The sequence below is a fragment of the Nansenia antarctica genome, assembly GCF_963989245.1.
Source record: "Nansenia antarctica genome assembly, chromosome: 7".
In the NCBI taxonomy this organism is placed as follows: Eukaryota; Metazoa; Chordata; class Actinopteri; order Argentiniformes; family Microstomatidae; genus Nansenia; species Nansenia antarctica.
The window spans coordinates 34,555,361-34,574,369 of record NC_137677.1 but is presented as its reverse complement, the minus strand read 5'-3'; the positions used below and the strand labels follow the sequence as shown (position 1 = coordinate 34,574,369).

At 48.7% G+C, this 19,009-nt stretch overlaps 1 protein-coding gene across 2 annotated transcripts; it reads left to right on the top strand.

The window, feature by feature from the left end:
• Window positions 1-690: 690 nt before the first annotated feature.
• gmppaa (GDP-mannose pyrophosphorylase Aa) lies at window positions 691-12,828 on the top strand. 2 transcript variants are annotated; one of them, XM_080537223.1, is made up of 13 exons: window positions 691-933; window positions 2,486-2,583; window positions 2,789-2,892; window positions 3,424-3,616; window positions 6,116-6,175; window positions 7,737-7,867; window positions 8,025-8,039; window positions 9,295-9,435; window positions 9,593-9,690; window positions 9,917-9,963; window positions 10,144-10,236; window positions 11,018-11,186; window positions 12,110-12,828. In XM_080537223.1, exons 1-13 carry the CDS (start codon window positions 894-896, stop codon window positions 12,208-12,210), a joined length of 1,290 nt encoding a protein of 429 aa, XP_080393349.1. In that variant the 5' UTR covers window positions 691-893; the 3' UTR covers window positions 12,211-12,828. The 2 variants fall into 2 exon arrangements, with proteins under 2 accessions (XP_080393349.1, XP_080393350.1); XM_080537224.1 differs by lacking the exon at window positions 8,025-8,039.
• The last annotated feature ends 6,181 nt before the right edge of the window (window positions 12,829-19,009 follow it).

Sequence of the window (19,009 nt, the reverse complement as noted above, 5' to 3'; positions counted from 1 at the left end):
ACCTGCATGGGGGATCATTTTGACTTCAGGTTACATTTTAATAAGCGAGTAAAGAAAGAACTCATCTGCCATTGCACCTATGATATTGCTGTTGTCTTCTCTTCTGTCTTCATGGTACCGTAGAATTACTTTGCCCTCGGCTTCTTTTCCTGAATTAATGTGATGCTGAGTAGACCCAGTAGTACGCCATCAGTAGTGAGAGGCAGATGTTTGACCTGATTTGTATAATACACATACATTTATTATAGGTGAGAGTTATACTAAATCATAATAATAATAATAATAATAATAATACATTAGACTTATATAGCGCTTTACTAGACACTCAAAGACGCTTTACAAACTGAAAAGATTGAGTAGTAATAATAAAAAGGCACAAAAAGGTTAAAGGTAGTGCTGGGGACACATGGGGAGGGGAGGGGGAGAAGAGGGTTAACTGGTGAAGGCGAGCTTGATACAATAATACATTGTATATAAGATGGACAGGGTGTGTGAAGCCTACATTGGAGCAAATATAACTGTATCCATACGGGCAACTTCCACCAGAACGATCTAGTTTGACATCAACAACCTTTATTATAGTCTCATTGAAACAGGCCCTCCTTAAAGAAAACTCTGCTTCCCAGAGTCCTTTGCTTTCAATAGCGCGTCACAACCAGGAAGAGGACAAGATCGTCAGCACAACAAGGGATTTGACAGCTGGCTCTTTCCATTGAGCAGAGGAGAACACCTTGTTGCTCTAGCACTTGTTTTTACACATAAGTAAGCTAGTATAACAACGGGAGTTAAGTAAGCTAGTATAACAACTAGAATAGAACTAGCTAGTATAACAACAACGGGAGTTTGGCAGTTTTTTTGCCTGCTCGGTTATTCTCTAAGCAAGCCGAGCCAACATGCTGAAAACGGTCATTCTCATCGGAGGCCCACAGAAGGGTAAGTGTGTGTGTGTGTGTGTGTGTGTGTGTGTGTGTGTGTGTGTGTGTGTGTGTGTGTGTGAGTGTGTGAGTGTGTGTGTGTGTGTGTGTGTGTGTGTGTGTGTGTGTGTGTGTGTGAGTGTGTGTACTAAGCAGAGCCAGGGTTGAGGGAGAACTCAGTTGACTCCTAGCAAATGAACCCAGGCCTAATGTTGTATCTCAGCTGTCTCGGTTATATTTTCCCAATTGGATTCAGAACCGTGTTCATATTGGTTAGTAGCTGCAGGGCGGCAGAAGGCTGTGTAAGTCATGCCAGCCAGGCGTTATAATAATGGTGTGTGGGAGGTCTTGTTGTGATGACGTGGCGTGGACAGGATGGGGTGGCGTGGTCAGGATGGGGTGGCGTGGACAGGATGGGGTGGCGTGGACAGGATGGGGTGGCGTGGACAGGATGGCGTGGACAGGATGGGGTGGCGTGGACAGGATGGGGTGGCGTGGACAGGATGGGGTGGCGTGGTCAGGATGGGGTGGCGTGGACAGGATGGCGTGGCGTGGACAGGATGGCGTGGCGTGGACAGGATGGCGTGGACAGGATGGCGTGGCGTGGACAGGATGGGGTGGCGTGGACAGGATGGCGTGGCGTGGACAGGATGGCGTGGCGTGGACAGGATGGGGTGGCGTGGACAGGATGGGGTGGCGTGGACAGGATGGCGTGGCGTGGACAGGATGGCGTGGCGTGGACAGGATGGGGTGGCGTGGACAGGATGGCGTGGCGTGGACAGGATGGGGTGGCGTGGACAGGATGGGGTGGCGTGGCGTGGTCAGGATGGGGTGGCGTGGACAGGATGGGGTGGCGTGGACAGGATGGGGTGGCGTGGACAGGATGGGGTGGCGTGGCCAGGATGGGGTGGCGTGGACAGGATGGCGTGGCGTGGACAGGATGGGGTGGCGTGGTCAGGATGGCGTGGCGTGGACAGGATGGCGTGGCGTGGACAGGATGGGGTGGACAGGATGGGGTGGCGTGGACAGGATGGGGTGGCGTGGTCAGGATGGGATGGGTTGGACAGGATGGCGTGGCGTGGACAGGATGGGGTGGCGTGGACAGGATGGGGTGGCGTGGACAGCAAATAAACAACAACAACAACAACAACAACAACAACAACACATGAATGTTTCCAGTGACCAAGTTAACAGCATGACTCAACAACAGCAGACTTTGTATTCATCCATTAATCGAACTGTGTGGCTGCTTCTGATTCCCTTCTCCCAGAAACCCAGGGTATATTAGATTAGATTAGGTCAAATTAGATTAGTTTAGATTAGATTCAACTTTATTGTCATTGCAGACAATGAAATGCAGTTTAGCGCCTAACCAGAAGTGCAAATAGTGATATAAAACATGACAATAACAGTGATAGTTTATAGTATGGCAAGTTCGGTAGTTAGAGGTATACAGTTATGAGCTCTACAGTTAACGTATCTATGTACAGTATGGTATGTACAGATGTATTGTATAGACACAGCTATCAAAATACTAGAAAATGCTGTAACCTAACCCAACTGTTCACCAGGTACCCGGTTCAGACCTCTGTCATTCGAGGTTCCAAAGCCTCTGTTTCCGGTGGCTGGTGTACCCATGCTACAGCATCACATTGAAGCATGTGCCAAGGTATGGTGGTACTGTGCACTGTCCAAAATACTCTCTTTCGACATCATATAATCTTGCATGCCAGACTCAAGCCTAGTGTCATTGTGACTGATGCTATGGAGACTAGTGCGTGGTTGTTTCTGTGTGATAGTGCCCCAGTTATATCTTCCCCATGATGTGCCAAACAGGAAATGTTACTCAATGCTGTATTTCGTTTTTCTGACAGGTGCCAAATATGAAGGAGATTTTGCTCATTGGCTTTTACCAGCCGAATGAAGAACTCACCCGATTCCTCAACTGTGCCCAACAGGAGTTTAAAATCTCAATCAGGTAAACAAACACCTTTCAAAGAATGGGGAAAATTGACGAGTCTTATGGATTTTGGCAAGTGGAATGCTTTCCAAACGCTTGTATTGACCATATTAGTTATCTTAACACAGGGTTCTCGCGCTGGTCTTAAAAAGCCTAAAAGTCTAAAATCCAGCATAAGGCCTAAAAAGGTCTTAAGTTTCAGTTATTAGGTCTAAAAAATGAGATTAGCTTGTCCTGCAAGGAAATCAGTCCGACCACATCTATTTACGTGGAAATTAATCAAGCTGGAACCCAAAAAATGCCAATTCGCTGCCCCCGGAAGAAATGATTGGCGAACGAAGCTACGGCAGGATGACAAAAAGCTATCCTATGGTGTCACGAATAGGTCAAAAATTATATCCAAAGAGGTCTAAAAAAGGTCTTAAATTTGTCTTGTTGAAACTTGTAGGAACCCTGATATTAGTTATCTTAACAATTGACAACAAATCAGAGAACACCTACAGACAGGATGGAGAGAATTGCTAATTGCTAAACTTGTTGAAACCGTAGATACTTGCAGGAGTACGCTGCCTTGGGTACCGGGGGAGGCATCTATCACTTCAGAGACCAGATCCTGTCTGGTGGTCCAGAGGCGTTCTTCATCATGAACGCGGACGTGTGCTCCGAGTTCCCCCTGCCGGAGATGGTCAGCTTCCAGAAGGAACACGGCGACACCAGCAGCTTCGTCATTATGGGGACGACTGTGAGACACTTTCATGATTTTCTGTTTTTTTTAAGCTTTGTAAAACGGGGCGCCTGGGTGGTGTGTAGCTCACCAACGTGCAAGCCGTGTAATCGCAGGGTCTCTGGTTCGATTCTGGCCATCGACCTATCCTGCATCCCTCCTCTCTCTCTCACCCATCCTTCCTGTCATCCCTCCTCTCTCTCTCTCTCTCTCACCCATCCTTCCTGTCACCCCTCCTCTCTCTCTCTCACCCATCCTTCCTGTCATCCCTCCTCTCTCTCTCACCCATCCTTCCTGTCATCCCTACTCTCTCTCTCTCACCCATCCTTCCTGTCATCCCTACTCTCTCTCACCCATCCATCCTGTCATCCCTCCTCTCTCTCTCACCCATCCTTCCTGTCATCCCTACTCTCTCCCTCACCCATCCTTCCTGTCATCCCTCCTCTCTCTCTCTCACCTATCCTTCCTGTCATCCCTCCTCTCTCTCACCCATCCTTCCTGTCATCCCTCCTCTCTCTCTCATCCATCCTTCCTGTCATCCCTCCTCTCTCTCCCTCACCCATCCATCCTGTCATCCCTCCTCTCTCTCTCATCCATCCTTCCTGTCATCCCTACTCTCTCTCTCTCTCACCCATCCTTCCTGTCATCCCTACTCTCTCTCACCCACCCATCCTTCCTGTCATCCCTCCTCTCTCTCTCATCCATCCTTCCTGTCATCCCTACTCTCTCTCTCTCTCACCCATCCTTCCTGTCATCCCTACTCTCTCTCACCCATCCATCCATCCTGTCATCCCTCCTCTCTCTCTCACCCATCCTTCCTGTCATCCCTCCTCTCTCTCCCTCACCCATCCTTCCTGTCATCCCTACTCTCTCCCTCACCCATCCTTCCTGTCATCCCTACTCTCTCCCTCACCCATCCTTCCTGTCATCCCTACTCTCTCCCTCACCCATCCTTCCTGTCATCCCTACTCTCTCTCTCATCCATCCTTCCTGTCATCCCTACTCTCTCTCTCTCTCTCACCCATCCTTCCTGTCATCCCTACTCTCTCTCACCCATCCATCCTTCCTGTCATCCCTCCTCTCTCTCTCATCCATCCTTCCTGTCATCCCTACTCTCTCTCTCTCTCACCCATCCTTCCTGTCATCCCTACTCTCTCTCACCCATCCATCCATCCTGTCATCCCTCCTCTCTCTCTCACCCATCCTTCCTGTCATCCCTCCTCTCTCTCCCTCACCCATCCTTCCTGTCATCCCTACTCTCTCCCTCACCCATCCTTCCTGTCATCCCTACTCTCTCCCTCACCCATCCTTCCTGTCATCCCTACTCTCTCCCTCACCCATCCTTCCTGTCATCCCTACTCTCTCTCTCATCCATCCTTCCTGTCATCCCTACTCTCTCCCTCACCCATCCTTCCTGTCATCCCTCCTCTCTCTCTCATCCATCCTTCCTGTCATCGCTCCTCTCTCTCTCATCCATCCTTCCTGTCATCCCTCCTCTCTCTCTCATCCATCCTTCCTGTCATCCCTCCTCTCTCTCTCACCCATCCTTCCTGTCATCCCTCCTCTCTCTCTCTCTCTCTCACCCATCCTTCCTGTCATCCCTCCTCTCTCTCTCATCCATCCTTCCTGTCATCCCTACTCTCTCTCTCTCACCCATCCTTCCTGTCATCCCTACTCTCTCCCTCACCCATCCTTCCTGTCATCCCTACTCTCTCCCTCACCCATCCTTCCTGTCATCCCTACTCTCTCCCTCACCCATCCTTCCTGTCATCCCTACTCTCTCTCTCATCCATCCTTCCTGTCATCCCTCCTCTCTCTCTCATCCATCCTTCCTGTCATCCCTCCTCTCTCTCTCACCCATCCTTCCTGTCATCCCTCCTCTCTCTCTCACCCATCCTTCCTGTCATCCCTCCTCTCTCTCTCTCACCCATCCTTCCTGTCATCCCTACTCTCTCCCTCACCCATCCTTCCTGTCATCCCTCCTCTCTCTCTCATCCATCCTTCCTGTCATCTCTACTCTCTCCCTCACCCATCCTTCCTGTCATCCCTCCTCTCTCTCTCATCCATCCTTCCTGTCATCCCTCCTCTCTCTCTCATCCATCCTTCCTGTCATCCCTCTTCTCTCTCTCATCCATCCTTCCTGTCATCCCTCCTCTCTCTCTCACCCATCCTTCCTGTCATCCCTCCTCTCTCTCTCTCACCCATCCTTCCTGTCATCCCTCCTCTCTCTCTCATCCATCCTTCCTGTCATCCCTACTGTCTCAATAAATCTGAAATGCCCTAAAAACACATTTATATACAGTAAACATAAGATTTGTAAGATAAATACTTTTGATGAGCAGTTGAGGGGGGGGGGGGGGGTTGGGGGTGGGTGGGGTGAGGGTAGTTGACCTTTTAACACAAAATAATTGTTTGCAATATTCTAGATAGGGATGTCTTGTTAATATGCTTTGGTGCATTTTCTCCTATAGTACCTGCGATGGTCATGTACTGTGTTTTTTTCTCTTCATATTTCAGGCAAACAGAAAGCAGTCCCTGAACTACGGCTGTATCGTTGAAAACCAGCAAACCAACGAGGTGATAATGGAGCTGAATCATCTGAGTCTCATTCACGTACCACTTCACTCAGGAATAATTAAGCAATATCACACGAGAGGGAGTGCTGTTATACTGAATATCAGCACGGCTGTGATTGTCTTCGGTACCCGGCCTGCGGCCTTCATTATAACAGCACGACCTCAAGTGTGATATTGCTTTTATACAACAGTTCTACAGCGCAATTTATTAGTTAACAGTAATAAGTGACAACAGATTATGATTTGTTTGTTTATTTAATCATTTATTTTGGCTCCGTCAACAAAAAATTGTTCCGCAACTGGACTGTTGCCTAGTAACCTGAACTCAAACATCTGCAGGCTAGCTACTTTGTATTAACGGTCATTTCGGAGTGATGCATATAGTTAAAAGTCCCAGTGCTGTTATACTGTATATCAGCACTCATGGAATGCCTCTTTTCCAATCAAATTACTTGGTCGGAACTAACTGTTGTATAATATAATATATGTGACACGGTCTGGTGAAATGGTCTGCATGTAGGCAATTCTCAAGTTGTCACGCAAATTCGTATTACGAAAGTGTGTGAAAGTGAAGAGCCCACACAATATAACAAACAGTTTTAAGTATGTTCTATCAGCATGTTGTTTTTGGCTACTAGCTTCTAGAAGCTGTTTTGCGTGTGTTTTGATTCAGAGCGAGTTTCTCCAGTATTTGGTTTGAGGTGTACCAACATTCAAATGTGACACAGTCTGATCATTAAGTTGGTCTGCCAATCATTATGTCGGCAACCAATCAAAATGTTCTGACTTTTCTTTTGAAACACGGTACTACGTTTCAACGTTATTGAGAATCACAAGACACACTCGCTAGTCAAGCCAAAATACTGCAACAAAATGGATTCGGTGAGTAATCCACACTGCTACCTAGTTGACTATAACACTACTTTACATTGTTAGCAGGCTCACAAAACAAGCTGTGTTAGTTGACTAGTGATGTGTCAGTGATTTTCAACAACGCGGAAATGTATTCACATTCATTGAAAGAAAAGTCAGATCATTACATCGGATCCCGACATGAGGACCAAAGCATTAGAATGTGTCACAAATAAGCTTATCTTATTTTCAGAAAAAAACTGGAAAATGTCCTTGCCCTACTTGGGGACTTTTTCACCAGACCCTGTCAACATATGACATGGGGCGGCTGTGGCGCAGGAGGTAGAGCTGCCGTCTAATGATCGCAAGGTTGGCAGATCAGCGGTTCGAGCCCTGGCTGGCCACATGTCGAAGTGTCCGTGGGCAAGAGACACTACCCCAAAATTGCTCCCAGTGAGCGGCCGGCGCCTTGCATGGCAGCTTGCCGCCATTGGTGTGTGAATGTGTGTGTGAATGGGTGAATGAGAGGCTGTTGTAAAGTGCTTTGGAGCAGCTTTGGAGCAGCAAAAAAGGCGCTATATAAGTGCAGTCCATTATACCATTTACCATATGCCTTTTAGCTGACGCTTTTATCCAAAGCAGCTTTCATTGCAGTGACTTCACGAACAGACCCTGTCACATTTATTCACGTCCTCCTGCTCTCCTTTCAGGTTTTACATTACGTGGAAAAGCCTGGCACTTTTGTGAGTGACATCATCAACTGTGGAATATACCTGTTCACTCCGGACATCTTCCAACACATCGGGGCGTTCTTCCAGAAGAACCAGCAGGACATGCTGCTGTGAGTGGGAGGAGACCTCCTCTGGGATGCGTGGCGTGGGAGTGCATGCATGCGAATGCCGTCATTTCCTATCCTTGGCTCTCCTCATTTGTCTTTTTTTCCCATTCCCCCCCTTTTCCTGCCATCCTTCTGTTTCCTGTTTCCCCCCCATCACCAGATATTCATACGAGGGGTAAGTCGGTACAGCTTGGCTCCACACTGAGTAGAGAAGCCCTGTTACGGCAAGCCTCCATTAGTATGGTGTCTAAGCTGTAATGGTGGGGGCTAGCCATATAAGGGCGAGTTGTAGAGTAGACACATTTATTTATTCATTTATTTATTCATACGGAATGCTGCATATTCAACAGCTGCTCTCCCTGGGGTACACATGAATCATAGAATGATGACATTCATCGAAGAAGTGTCAGTCTTACACAGTGTTTGTATCTAAAAGACTGAAAGTCAGACATGGGGTACACAGTTCTCGAGACGGGGGTTTCTGGAAGGTTTACTTCCTTATATTCACTGTTATGGTTCCACAGCGCTATACCTAAACTCTGGTCAGCCACATTGTCTTTGATTCCTCTGTCAAAACTGTCAAACTACCCTCACAGTCCTTTTTAATATCACGCCTGTCCATTTTTAACACCCTCTTCCGTCCTTGGGCACTTGGTATCACTCTACTTGTCTGTGGTTGAGCTCACTCACTTTCAATTTAGGGGGATTTAGAAAATCTATGTGTTCCTGTCTTGAATGGTGAAGTATGTCAGTGTATAAGCTTTAGCAGACACAGTAGTTCCCAGATGTTGCGTGTTTAGTGAATCCTTTCAATGTCTTTCTAAGCTCATTTTAACTTACAGCAGGTGAAACTGGTCATCCCCCATATTTGAGAAGGTCTAATGAAACCCTGATCGTTCTAGTCTCGTATCTGCAGGCAGGTCCTTCCAGAGTCTGGGGGCCCTGAGAATAATAATAATAATAATAACTTTATTTGTATAGTGCTTTTCCTGCTAACGTTGCAGCTCAAAGTGCTCCAATCATTATATAATCATAATTTAATTATTTAGTCATTTAAAGGCAATATTAAAAAGATGGGTTTTTAGTCTTGACTTGAACATATTTGCTGAGGTTGCATCCCTAATGTAAACTGGCAGTGCATTCCACAATCTGGGTGCATAAAATGAGAATGCAGCCTTACCAAATCTCTTCTTCTGTACATGTGGTACACAGAGAAAACCAGCGTCAGAAGACCTGAGAGCTCTATTGGGCTGATATGCTAGCAAAAGGTCTTTCAGATATTCTGGTGCTATGCCAATGAGAGCTTTATAAACAAGCAAAATTATGGTAAAGACATGTTCACCTGTCTTAGTAAGTAAGTAAACTCCCTAGGCCCGTGGTTAGGACCACGGTTGTCACGACGATCACCAACTGTCAACTGTCACTTCCAGAGAGGAGCAGACCAACGGCAACGGTTGGCACCGAGCGGAGGCCATCCGGCTGGAGCAGGACATCTTCACCGCCCTGGCCGGACAGGGCAAGCTCTACGTCTACAAGACCTCCAGCTTCTGGAGCCAGATCAAATCTGCAGGGTGAGTGTAGCCTGTCTGGGTCTAGCATCCCATTGTCATTTGAAGGAGTGCCATTTTTTAGGCCAGTGAGACAAGATAGAAGGTAATGGAGTAGTTTAATAGCCTTAACCATCTTCTTTTCTTATTTTTTTTGCCCTTTTGTCTTATTGCTAAATAGGTCTGCCATCTATGCAAGCCGCTTGTACCTCAACCAATACCATAAAACCCACCCGGAAAGACTGGCTTCCAATGAGGAGGGAGGGCCGAAAATAAGTGGTAGAGAACCTTACGTGTGATCGCTTTGTAGTTATTTAGAAGAACAAGTAGGAAAACCAACTGTTGGAGAAAAAAACTAAACATATATAATTGCTCTATAATTGCATCCAAAACAACAGTTTGTCCGAAATAAACGTACCACCCGCCAATAGTGCCGGCTGGACAGATGGGAGGTTGTTTACAAGACTACTCACACACCACTTATGTTATTTCTTTTTTATACCAGGAAATGTTTACATCCATCCAACTGCCAACATTGACCCTACTGCTGTGGTAAGTGGTTAAGCTAACCCTTGTTTTACTGCACTATACACCACACACATCTGTTACACAGTCAAATAAACTACATAAAACACTTGTTCAAGTCTTAAACCACCAGCCATGAGAATCCAGTCCAATTCGACAAGGTTTTTGTAATGAGCATCACTAAAACGACGTTTCTCTCGTCCACAGCTAGGCCCCAACGTCTCCATAGGGAGCGGGGTGACCATCGGAGCCGGGGTGCGGGTCAGAGAGTCCGTCATCCTCCATGGGGCCACTCTACAGGCATGTTCTTCTCCCCCACCGACGCAACGTCTCACCCGTCTTTTTATTTAGCCTTTATTTAACCAGGTCGGTCCCATTGAGACACAATGGTCTCTTTTTCAAAGAGCCTGGCCAAGACAGCAGCTCAACATCAAGTTTCAACAGCCAAAACAAACAGCACAATTACACAATAAAACAACACCAGATCAACAACAAAAAATAGACTAAATACAATTTGATCAGAGCAATAGGATAAAATGGGACTTTCATATAAAATATAAAATATAAAACAGGAGCAAGAACAATATGATTAAATAGAATAAAATAATGGGACTTTCATACAAAACAGGGGCAAGAACGATACAAGGCTGATTCCAAGTTACTCACAAGGTCTCTGCCAAGTTCAACCCCATAGCTGTTCTTTTGTAGTACTCGATTCCGAAATCGCAGTTCCTCTCCTGACACTGATCATAGTTTTTGTTTAAACATTGTGCAAATCCGTGTATTCAGAGTTGATTATTTGGCCACTGGTTGTTATTATATTGAACGACTGGTTTGATTATTGATGCAGTCTAGCACCACGGCCCACCGTGCAAACACACATGCCCACGTCAGCATGGGTTCGAACCCGGCCCGTGCCCTGCTGACATACCTGCTCCACCTTACTGTCTTGTCCTTCTTCACTACCTCTATCCAATACAGAAAGGTCTGCCTCCACTCAACAACAACAACAAAGACTTTAAAAAAAAGAAATGAATGATGCACATGTTTGTGAGCTGATTCCCCCTTTCCCTTCTGTTAGGATCATAGTTGTGTCCTGAACTGCATCGTGGGATGGGACAGCACCATTGGGAAGTGGGCAAGGGTAGAGGGGACTCCCAGCGACCCCAACCCCAACGACCCTTACGCCAAGATAGACAGCGAGACGCTCTTCAGGGATGGAAAACTCACGCCTTCTATCACTATTCTGGGTAAATATTGTATATTTGATCCATCCATGTTCAAATCAAATCAACGTTTATTTGTCATATAACACAGAATACAGCTGTGGTCGGTGTAATGAAATGCTCCTCAACACTGCAACAATGAAGTCATAACTAGACTGGACAATTCCTGTGGAAATTGTGAAGTGTGCTTGCCCCCCCCCCCCCCCCCCCCCCGGGCCACATAACTAGTTAGCGCTAGTTAGCTAACTCCCCTGCACCCCCCGGCGAAGACCGCATGTCTTTACGTCACTCAGAGGCCGAGCTGTGGCGTTTTTAATATTGCCCCATTCATTGTCTATGTGATTTTTTGTCCGCTAAACGGGGCATTGTGGGTAAACTGTATGTAAACCGGATAATTCCCGTACAAGCAACGCGAGTTGGAACGAGCCGCACGTTTTGATACCTCTCGTGTCTACCTAGTGCCAAAACTGTGGGACGAGTAGCCGGGCAAAATGTAGCTATAATAATAAATAAAATATATGTACAAGAACATTAAGGGTGCCTTGCATCCTGCAAGCACACTTAATTAAACAATAATGCAAGGAAAAACAATAACATAAGTTCTAACATAAATGTTGACATTTGGAGCATGCATATGACAGACTGGGTTCGGTGAGCCACGCTTGCTTGCCGAGTGATGCTGCCTGCAGATCTGAAGACTTCTGTTAGCTCTAGAAGCTAATTCCTTGTCTTCAGGTCAACGGGTTAGCACAGTCTCATGTCACTATGATGACTCTGCTTTGAATCTGTTTGGTCACATAACCGTCACATTACCACACATTTGAATAAACTTCAAAGGCTTTATCAAAACCCTCCATGGATAATAATGAAAATGTCTCTTTTTTGGAGTTTCAGACACAATGCAAGTAACATCCCATCACACACATTGTCTCTTCTTGTCTCTTTAGGTTGTAATGTGACCATCCCTTCTGAGGTGATAATCCTCAACTCCATTGTCCTTCCTCACAAAGACCTCAACCGAAGCTTCAAAAACCAAATTATCCTCTAGTTAATGTTCTGCACGCTCTGTTCATTCAGTGTCACAGGAATGAAGGATGTAGCCACACGAAACGAACAAAGTAATGACTATGCGTTGCTGTATATATACTGTAGAATGGAGGGAGGAATGCACAGAAAAGATGAGACATTTATTTTGGTGTTTGGAAAGACGAATATTATATTGTGTATGTTTGAGCTTAACATTTATCTTGTCTTTTTTGTGTGTGTGTGTGTGTGTGTGTGTGTGTGTGTGTCTCTGGCGTGTGTGTGTGTGTGTGTGTGTGTGTGTGTGTGTGTGTGTCTCTGGCGTGTGTGTGTGTGTGTGTGTGTGTGTGTGTGTGTGTGTGTGTGTGTGTGTGTGTGTGTGTGTGTGTGTGTGTGTTGAGAGTGTCTGAATGTCGTCACAGATCTTTCTATTGAATTTTGATGACTAACTTAGCAGGTACAATTGCTGCAGATCTTATAATAACCTCTGTATAGATCCACTGACGACCACGTAGGGGACATTCTAAATATATCCTCATATTTTTCTACAGCCAAGGGTGTCATGGGCATACGTTTTTGTAGGGGATGACGTTGTTACTGAGGAAAAAAACGGTGAGGACTAATCAAACACAAACCTTTGTTGATTGCTAAATAAAAAATAATTGGTTACCAACTCTGTGGTTAATTACGAGGAATGATTTAAGCCATTTTACACAAGTGCTATGATTAAAACATGAGCATTTCAGTGATTGTCTTGCTTTCTTACCTTAAATAGCAATCAAGGAAAATGTTTGCTTTTAATTTGAACTTTGCAGGGAGCATCCTATTCCTGCTATTAGGGAACCATTTGAGTGAGTGCTGGTCGAATGTGTTGGTCCTCTCCCTAGAACTCAGACAGGAAACCACTACTACTATCTATTATGTGTGCAGCTGACCCGTTTTCCTGAGGCTATTCCTCTGCAGAGAATCACAGCTCCAGCTACATCTAATGCTCTGATTCAATTCTCAATTCTCAATATTTGGCCTGCCTGCCAAAAGCTGTTAAGTCTGATCTCTTCACTCAGGTGCTCCAACAGTTAAGTCTGATCTCTTCACTCAGGTGCTCCAACAGTCTGATCTCTTCACTCAGATGCTCCAACAGTCTGATCTCTTTACTCAGATGCTCCAACAGTCTGATCTCTTCACTCAGATGCTCCAACAGTCTGATCTCTTTACTCAGGTGCTCCAACAGTCTGATCTCTTTACTCAGGTGCTCCAACAGTCTGATCTCCTCACTCAGGTGCTCCAATAGTCTGATCTCTTCACTCAGATGCTCCAACAGTCTGATCTCTTCACTCAGATTCTCCAACAGTCTGATCTCTTCACTCAGATGCTCCAACAGCTCTCTGTCCAACCTTGCCCCTCGTCAGCCTACCATCCTGAATGGCAGGATGCGCTGGAGAGATTCCGTCAAGAGACTCTTTCAGTTTATGTTGTGGGCGTACTGCATGCTACCCAAAAGACTGGGATGAAGGGGTCCGTTTACTCCTCTCTGCTGCTAGAGAGGTAACCCAGGAGTCTCTCAGGTCATGTTCTTACATGAAAGTCTGAATCATGACCAGGAGCAAGTGGATGAGATTGCAACATTGTTCCATGAATTATTTATCTGATTTGCGTTCTCACAGCCCTTTATGTAAATGAAGTAACAAGCAATCGAAGCAACAGACGTGGTAGTTGATGAGTTGAGTTGTCAGAAAAATTGAAAATTGCCCGTTCGTCCCGCTCTTATCCAGATCAACACGCATGCGTTGTTGTTTTCCTATGGACAGCCTCGATGTGTCGTTTCTAACCGGAGCGAAACCACCCTTTTCAAGCGGAGCATGCGTTGGTTGTTTGCTCCGGGAGCGACTTCGAATGCCCATTCTCACAGCTCCAAACGACGCAGAGCAAAGCTAATTTTATCCTAAACTCCGATTCCAAGTGAAGCAATGTTCTAGTGAGAACACACCCTTAGATTCAGCCCAGCTGAGCTTGTGTTTGGCCATACAGTGAGTGAGAGGTCCTTCGAAGCTGTTAAAGGAAACATGGTTGGCTGACCAAACCCCTTTCCTCTACTAGTAAAATTATCTATTAGTCCAAAATGCAGCAGCGAGAATTTTAACCAAAACAAGCAGACGAGCTCATATAACTCCTATTTTAGAAACTCTACACTGGCTTCCTGTTAAGTTCAGATTTCAAGATCCTTCTGCTTGTTTATAAAGCTCTCACCGGCACAGCACCAGAATATCTGAAAGACCTTTTGCTAGCATATCAGCCCAATAGAGCTCTCAGGTCTTCTGACGCTGGTTTTCTCTGTGTACCACATGTACAAAAGAAGAGATTTGGTGAGGCTGCATTCTCATTTTATGCAGTTTACATTAGGGATGCAACCTCAGCAAATTATGTTCAAGTCAAGACTAAAAACCCATCTTTTTAATATTGCCTTTAAATGACTAGATAATTAAATTATGGTTATATAATGATTGGAGCACTTTAAGCTGCAACGTTTGCAGGTAAAATGTTATTATTATTATTATTACTAGCTTATTATTACCATGTGTGTAACTTCCGGTTCAAGCTTAGCAGGGCATGTGAACTGGCAAAAGAGAACCTGTCTGATGGAAGCCCAGAGCAAGATGAAACTGGTATGACAAGCGTGCGTATCACAGATCTTTCTCTCCAGGGGATAAGGTGTTGGTTCTTCTGCCTCTTCCAGGTTCTGCATTGCAGGTAAATACAGTGGGCCGTACTTGATTGAGCACAACGTCAGTGAACATGATTACTTTTAGATGCCAGATGGCAAGACACGTTTCAGATAAACCTAATACATCATCAAGCGTGATGGACTGAAAAGCACCAGTATCTGAGCTTGTGTTTGGTTGAAACGCTTTGGCACGCAATCATCAGGGTTCCCGCGCTGGTCTTAAAAAGCCTAAAAGTCTAAAATCCAGCAATCCAATTTACAAGGCCTAAAAAGGTCTCAAATGTCAGTTATTCTGTCTAAAAATGAGGTGCTAGGTCTTAAGAATGAGATCCTGCAAGGAAATCAGTCCGACCACATCTATTTACACAGAAATTAATCAAGCTGGAACCAAAGAAATGCCAATTCGCTTCCTTTTTTGTCTGTATGGCAGTGGAATCCCTGTTGTCATCACCTCGAGGATAACAAAAAGCTATCATATGGTGTCGCGAATAGGTCTCAAATTCTATTCAATGAGGTCTATAAAAAAGGTCAAATTTGACTTGTTGAAACTTGAAGAGGAACCCTGAATCATATTGTTGCTCTTCATTGCCAAGTGGTTGTCCAAGTTCTGGTCCTCAATGTGTGATACTTTCACATCCTTTATAAGAAATAGTACACAGACACAACGCTGAATGCTGGCAAGTCTTCCTTCCGTCAGATCTACAGTATTAGCTTATCTCTGAAGTTAACGATGACTTGCCTGCCCCTTGCATCATACAATATGAGGCCATATGAAACACAGACACATCCAAGTTAATATTGGACTTGAAATCTATATTTAGCCATGCAAAGTGCTCTGTAGTTTTACATCAACACATGAACATAAAAAACTAAACAAAGCAAGTATAACAGAAAACACTAATCAGCTGGGGCATGTAAATAAGGTCTTTCTGCCTGGGTCAGTCTTTGCCTTGGTTCCACTGTGTTTAAAAGCCGACCGACGTAATACAATTAACGAATGCACTTTATTCAGTTAAAGTTTGCATTTTTAATCAATCATTACTTTCTAATTACTTGATTAATACTAAAATCAGCTGGGGGATTTGAAGAAGTGCTTTCTGCCTGGGGCAGTCTTCGCCTTTTGCCTGGGAAAAATGAATGAATGAATGAATGGTCTTTATTGTCACTGAAAAAGAAGCAAACAGTGTGTGTTAATGAAGACAACAATATATATTGTGACAACAAGCAACCAGAGTTCGACCGGGGGAAAATCACACACCCAAGCTAGAGAACGACATGGAGACCAGGGCACTCTTCAGCCTCTACGGCCGAACAGTTCAAAGGGGAAAAGTCCAACTTAGTTCCTTCCTCTGCTGGAGGGTAGTCTGGAGGGGAGGAGAGGCCAGGGGAGGGGAGGCCAGGGGAGGAGAGGCCAGGGGAGGAGAGGCCAGGGGAGGAGAGGCCAGGGGAGGAGAGGCCAGGGGAGGAGAGGCCAGGGGAGGGGAGGCCAGGGGAGGGGAGGCCAGGGGAGGAGAGGCCAGGGGAGGAGAGGCCAGGGGAGGAGAGGCCAGGGGAGGAGAGGCCAGGGGAGGAGAGGCCAGGGGAGGGGAGGCCAGGGGAGGGGAGGCCAGGGGAGGGGAGGCCAGGGGAGGAGAGGTCAGGGGAGGAGAGGCCAGGGGAGGCCAGGGGAGGAGAGGCCAGGGGAGGAGAGGCCAGGGGAGGGGAGGCCAGGGGAGGAGAGGCCAGGGGAGGAGAGGTCAGGGGAGGAGAGGCCAGGGGAGGCCAGGGGAGGAGAGGCCAGGGGAGGAGAGGCCAGGGGAGGGGAGGCCAGGGGAGGAGAGGCCAGGGGAGGAGAGGTCAGGGGAGGAGAGGTCAGGGGAGGGGAGGCCAGGGGAGGGGAGGTCAGGGGAGGGGAGGCCAGGGGAGGGGAGGCCAGGGGAGGGGAGGCCAGGGGAGGAGAGACCAGGGGAGGAGAGGCCAGGGGAGGAGAGGCCAGGGGAGGAGAGGTCAGGGGAGGGGAGGCCAGGGGAGGAGAGGCCAGGGGAGGAGAGGTCAGGGGAGGGGAGGCCAGGGGAGGAGAGGCCAGGGGAGGAGAGGTCAGGGGAGGGGAGACCAGGGGAGGAGAGGCCAGGGGAGGAGAGGCCAGGGGAGGAGAGGCCAGGGGAGGAGAGGCCAGGGGAGGAGAGGCCAGGGGAGGAGAGGCCAGGGGAGGAGAGGCCAGGGGAGGAGAGGCCAGGGGAGGGGAGGCCAGGGGAGGCCAGGGGAGGGGAGGCCAGGGGAGGAGAGGCCAGGGGAGGAGAGGCCAGGGGAGGGGAGGCCAGGGGAGGAGAGGCCAGGGGAGGAGAGGCCAGGGGAGGGGAGGCCAGGGGAGGGGAGGCCAGGGGAGGAGAGGCCAGGGGAGGAGAGGCCAGGGGAGGGGAGGTCAGGGGAGGAGAGGTCAGGGGAGGAGAGACCAGGGGAGGGGAGGCCAGGGGAGGAGAGACCAGGGGAGGAGAGGCCAGGGGAGGAGAGGCCAGGGGAGGAGAGACCAGGGGAGGGGAGGTCAGGGGAGGGGAGGCCAGGGGAGGCCAGGGGAGGGGAGGCCAGGGGAGGGGAGGCCAGGGGAGGGGAGGTCAGGGGAGGGGAGGCCAGGGGAGGCCAGGGGAGGGGAGGCCAGGGGAGGGGAGGCCAGGGGAGGAGAGGCCAGGGGAGGGGAGGCCAGGGGAGGCCAGGGGAGGGGAGGCCAGGGGAGGAGAGGCCAGGGGAGGAGAGGCCAGGGGAGGAGAGGCCAGGGGAGGAGAGGTCAGGGGAGGGGAGGCCAGGGGAGGAGAGGCCAGGGGAGGAGAGGTCAGGGGAGGGGAGACCAGGGGAGGAGAGGCCAGGGGAGGAGAGGCCAGGGGAGGAGAGGCCAGGGGAGGAGAGGCCAGGGGAGGAGAGGCCAGGGGAGGAGAGACCAGGGGTGGGGAGGCCAGGGGAGACCAGGGGAGGAGAGGGGAGGAGAGGCCAGGGGAGGGGAGACCAGGGGAGGAGAGGCCAGGGGAGGAGAGGCCAGGGGAGGAGAGGCCAGGGGAGGAGAGGCCAGGGGAGGGGAGGCCAGGGGAGGCCAGGGGAGGGGAGGCCAGGGGAGGAGAGGCCAGGGGAGGGGAGGCCAGGGGAGGAGAGGCCAGGGGAGGAGAGGCCAGGGGAGGAGAGGCCAGGGGAGGGGAGGCCAGGGGAGGAGAGGCCAGGGGAGGAGAGGCCAGGGGAGGAGAGGCCAGGGGAGGGGAGGTCAGGGGAGGGGAGGCCAGGGGAGGAGAGGCCAGGGGAGGAGAGGCCAGGGGAGGGGAGGTCAGGGGAGGGGAGGCCAGGGGAGGCCAGGGGAGGGGAGACCAGGGGAGGGGAGGCCAGGGGTGGCTCCTCTGCGGCGGGCCTTTTGTAGTCGCTCCGCCTCCCTCTGCCACTGGGTGATCCTGAAACCCCTGTTTCTCCTGCTCAGGACCAGATGGTTCCACACACATTCTACATGGGATAGTACCTCCCTGCTATCACGTTGGCCCACGGGCGGGGTGGCCATTGTCCGTGGTGCTGAAAGCTCTTAATTACCTGTCAAGGTCCAGGTCCAGGTCCAGGTCCAGGTCCAGGGTTGAAGTCCAGGGTTGTAACACCCCCCCCCACCCCCCTCAGCAGGAACCCGAGGAACCCCTCTATTATGTGTCATTCCGTTATGTGTAATTAGTTTGTGTGCTGCCAACTTGAGCAGCACTGCTACATTACACAGTGTCAAATAAAACAGGCACTTTGATCCCCGCAATCACACTTCACCTCCCGACGGAGCCGCGTGTTTGATGGTGGAAGACAGAAACAGACACTTCCTGCAGAAGAGGAAGTTCTAAGCCTACCGGTCGTTTGTCATACAAGTACTTAGCAGGAAGGCTCCCCTTTTCTGTTCCGCAAGATGGACAACTACCATGCTGCTCTGACAGCGCTGGGAGGTGCATTTAATCAGAGAGGGGAACAGCAGGGAGAAGAGAAATGACTGGGATGAACTTCTGCCACAGCACGTCCTCATAGGGGAGCTCTGCGTAATCAGAAGAGTGGAGCTGTCGTGTCTAAGGCATTGGTCGAAACGCTCTGGCACTCCATCATATTGTTTCTCTTCATTGCT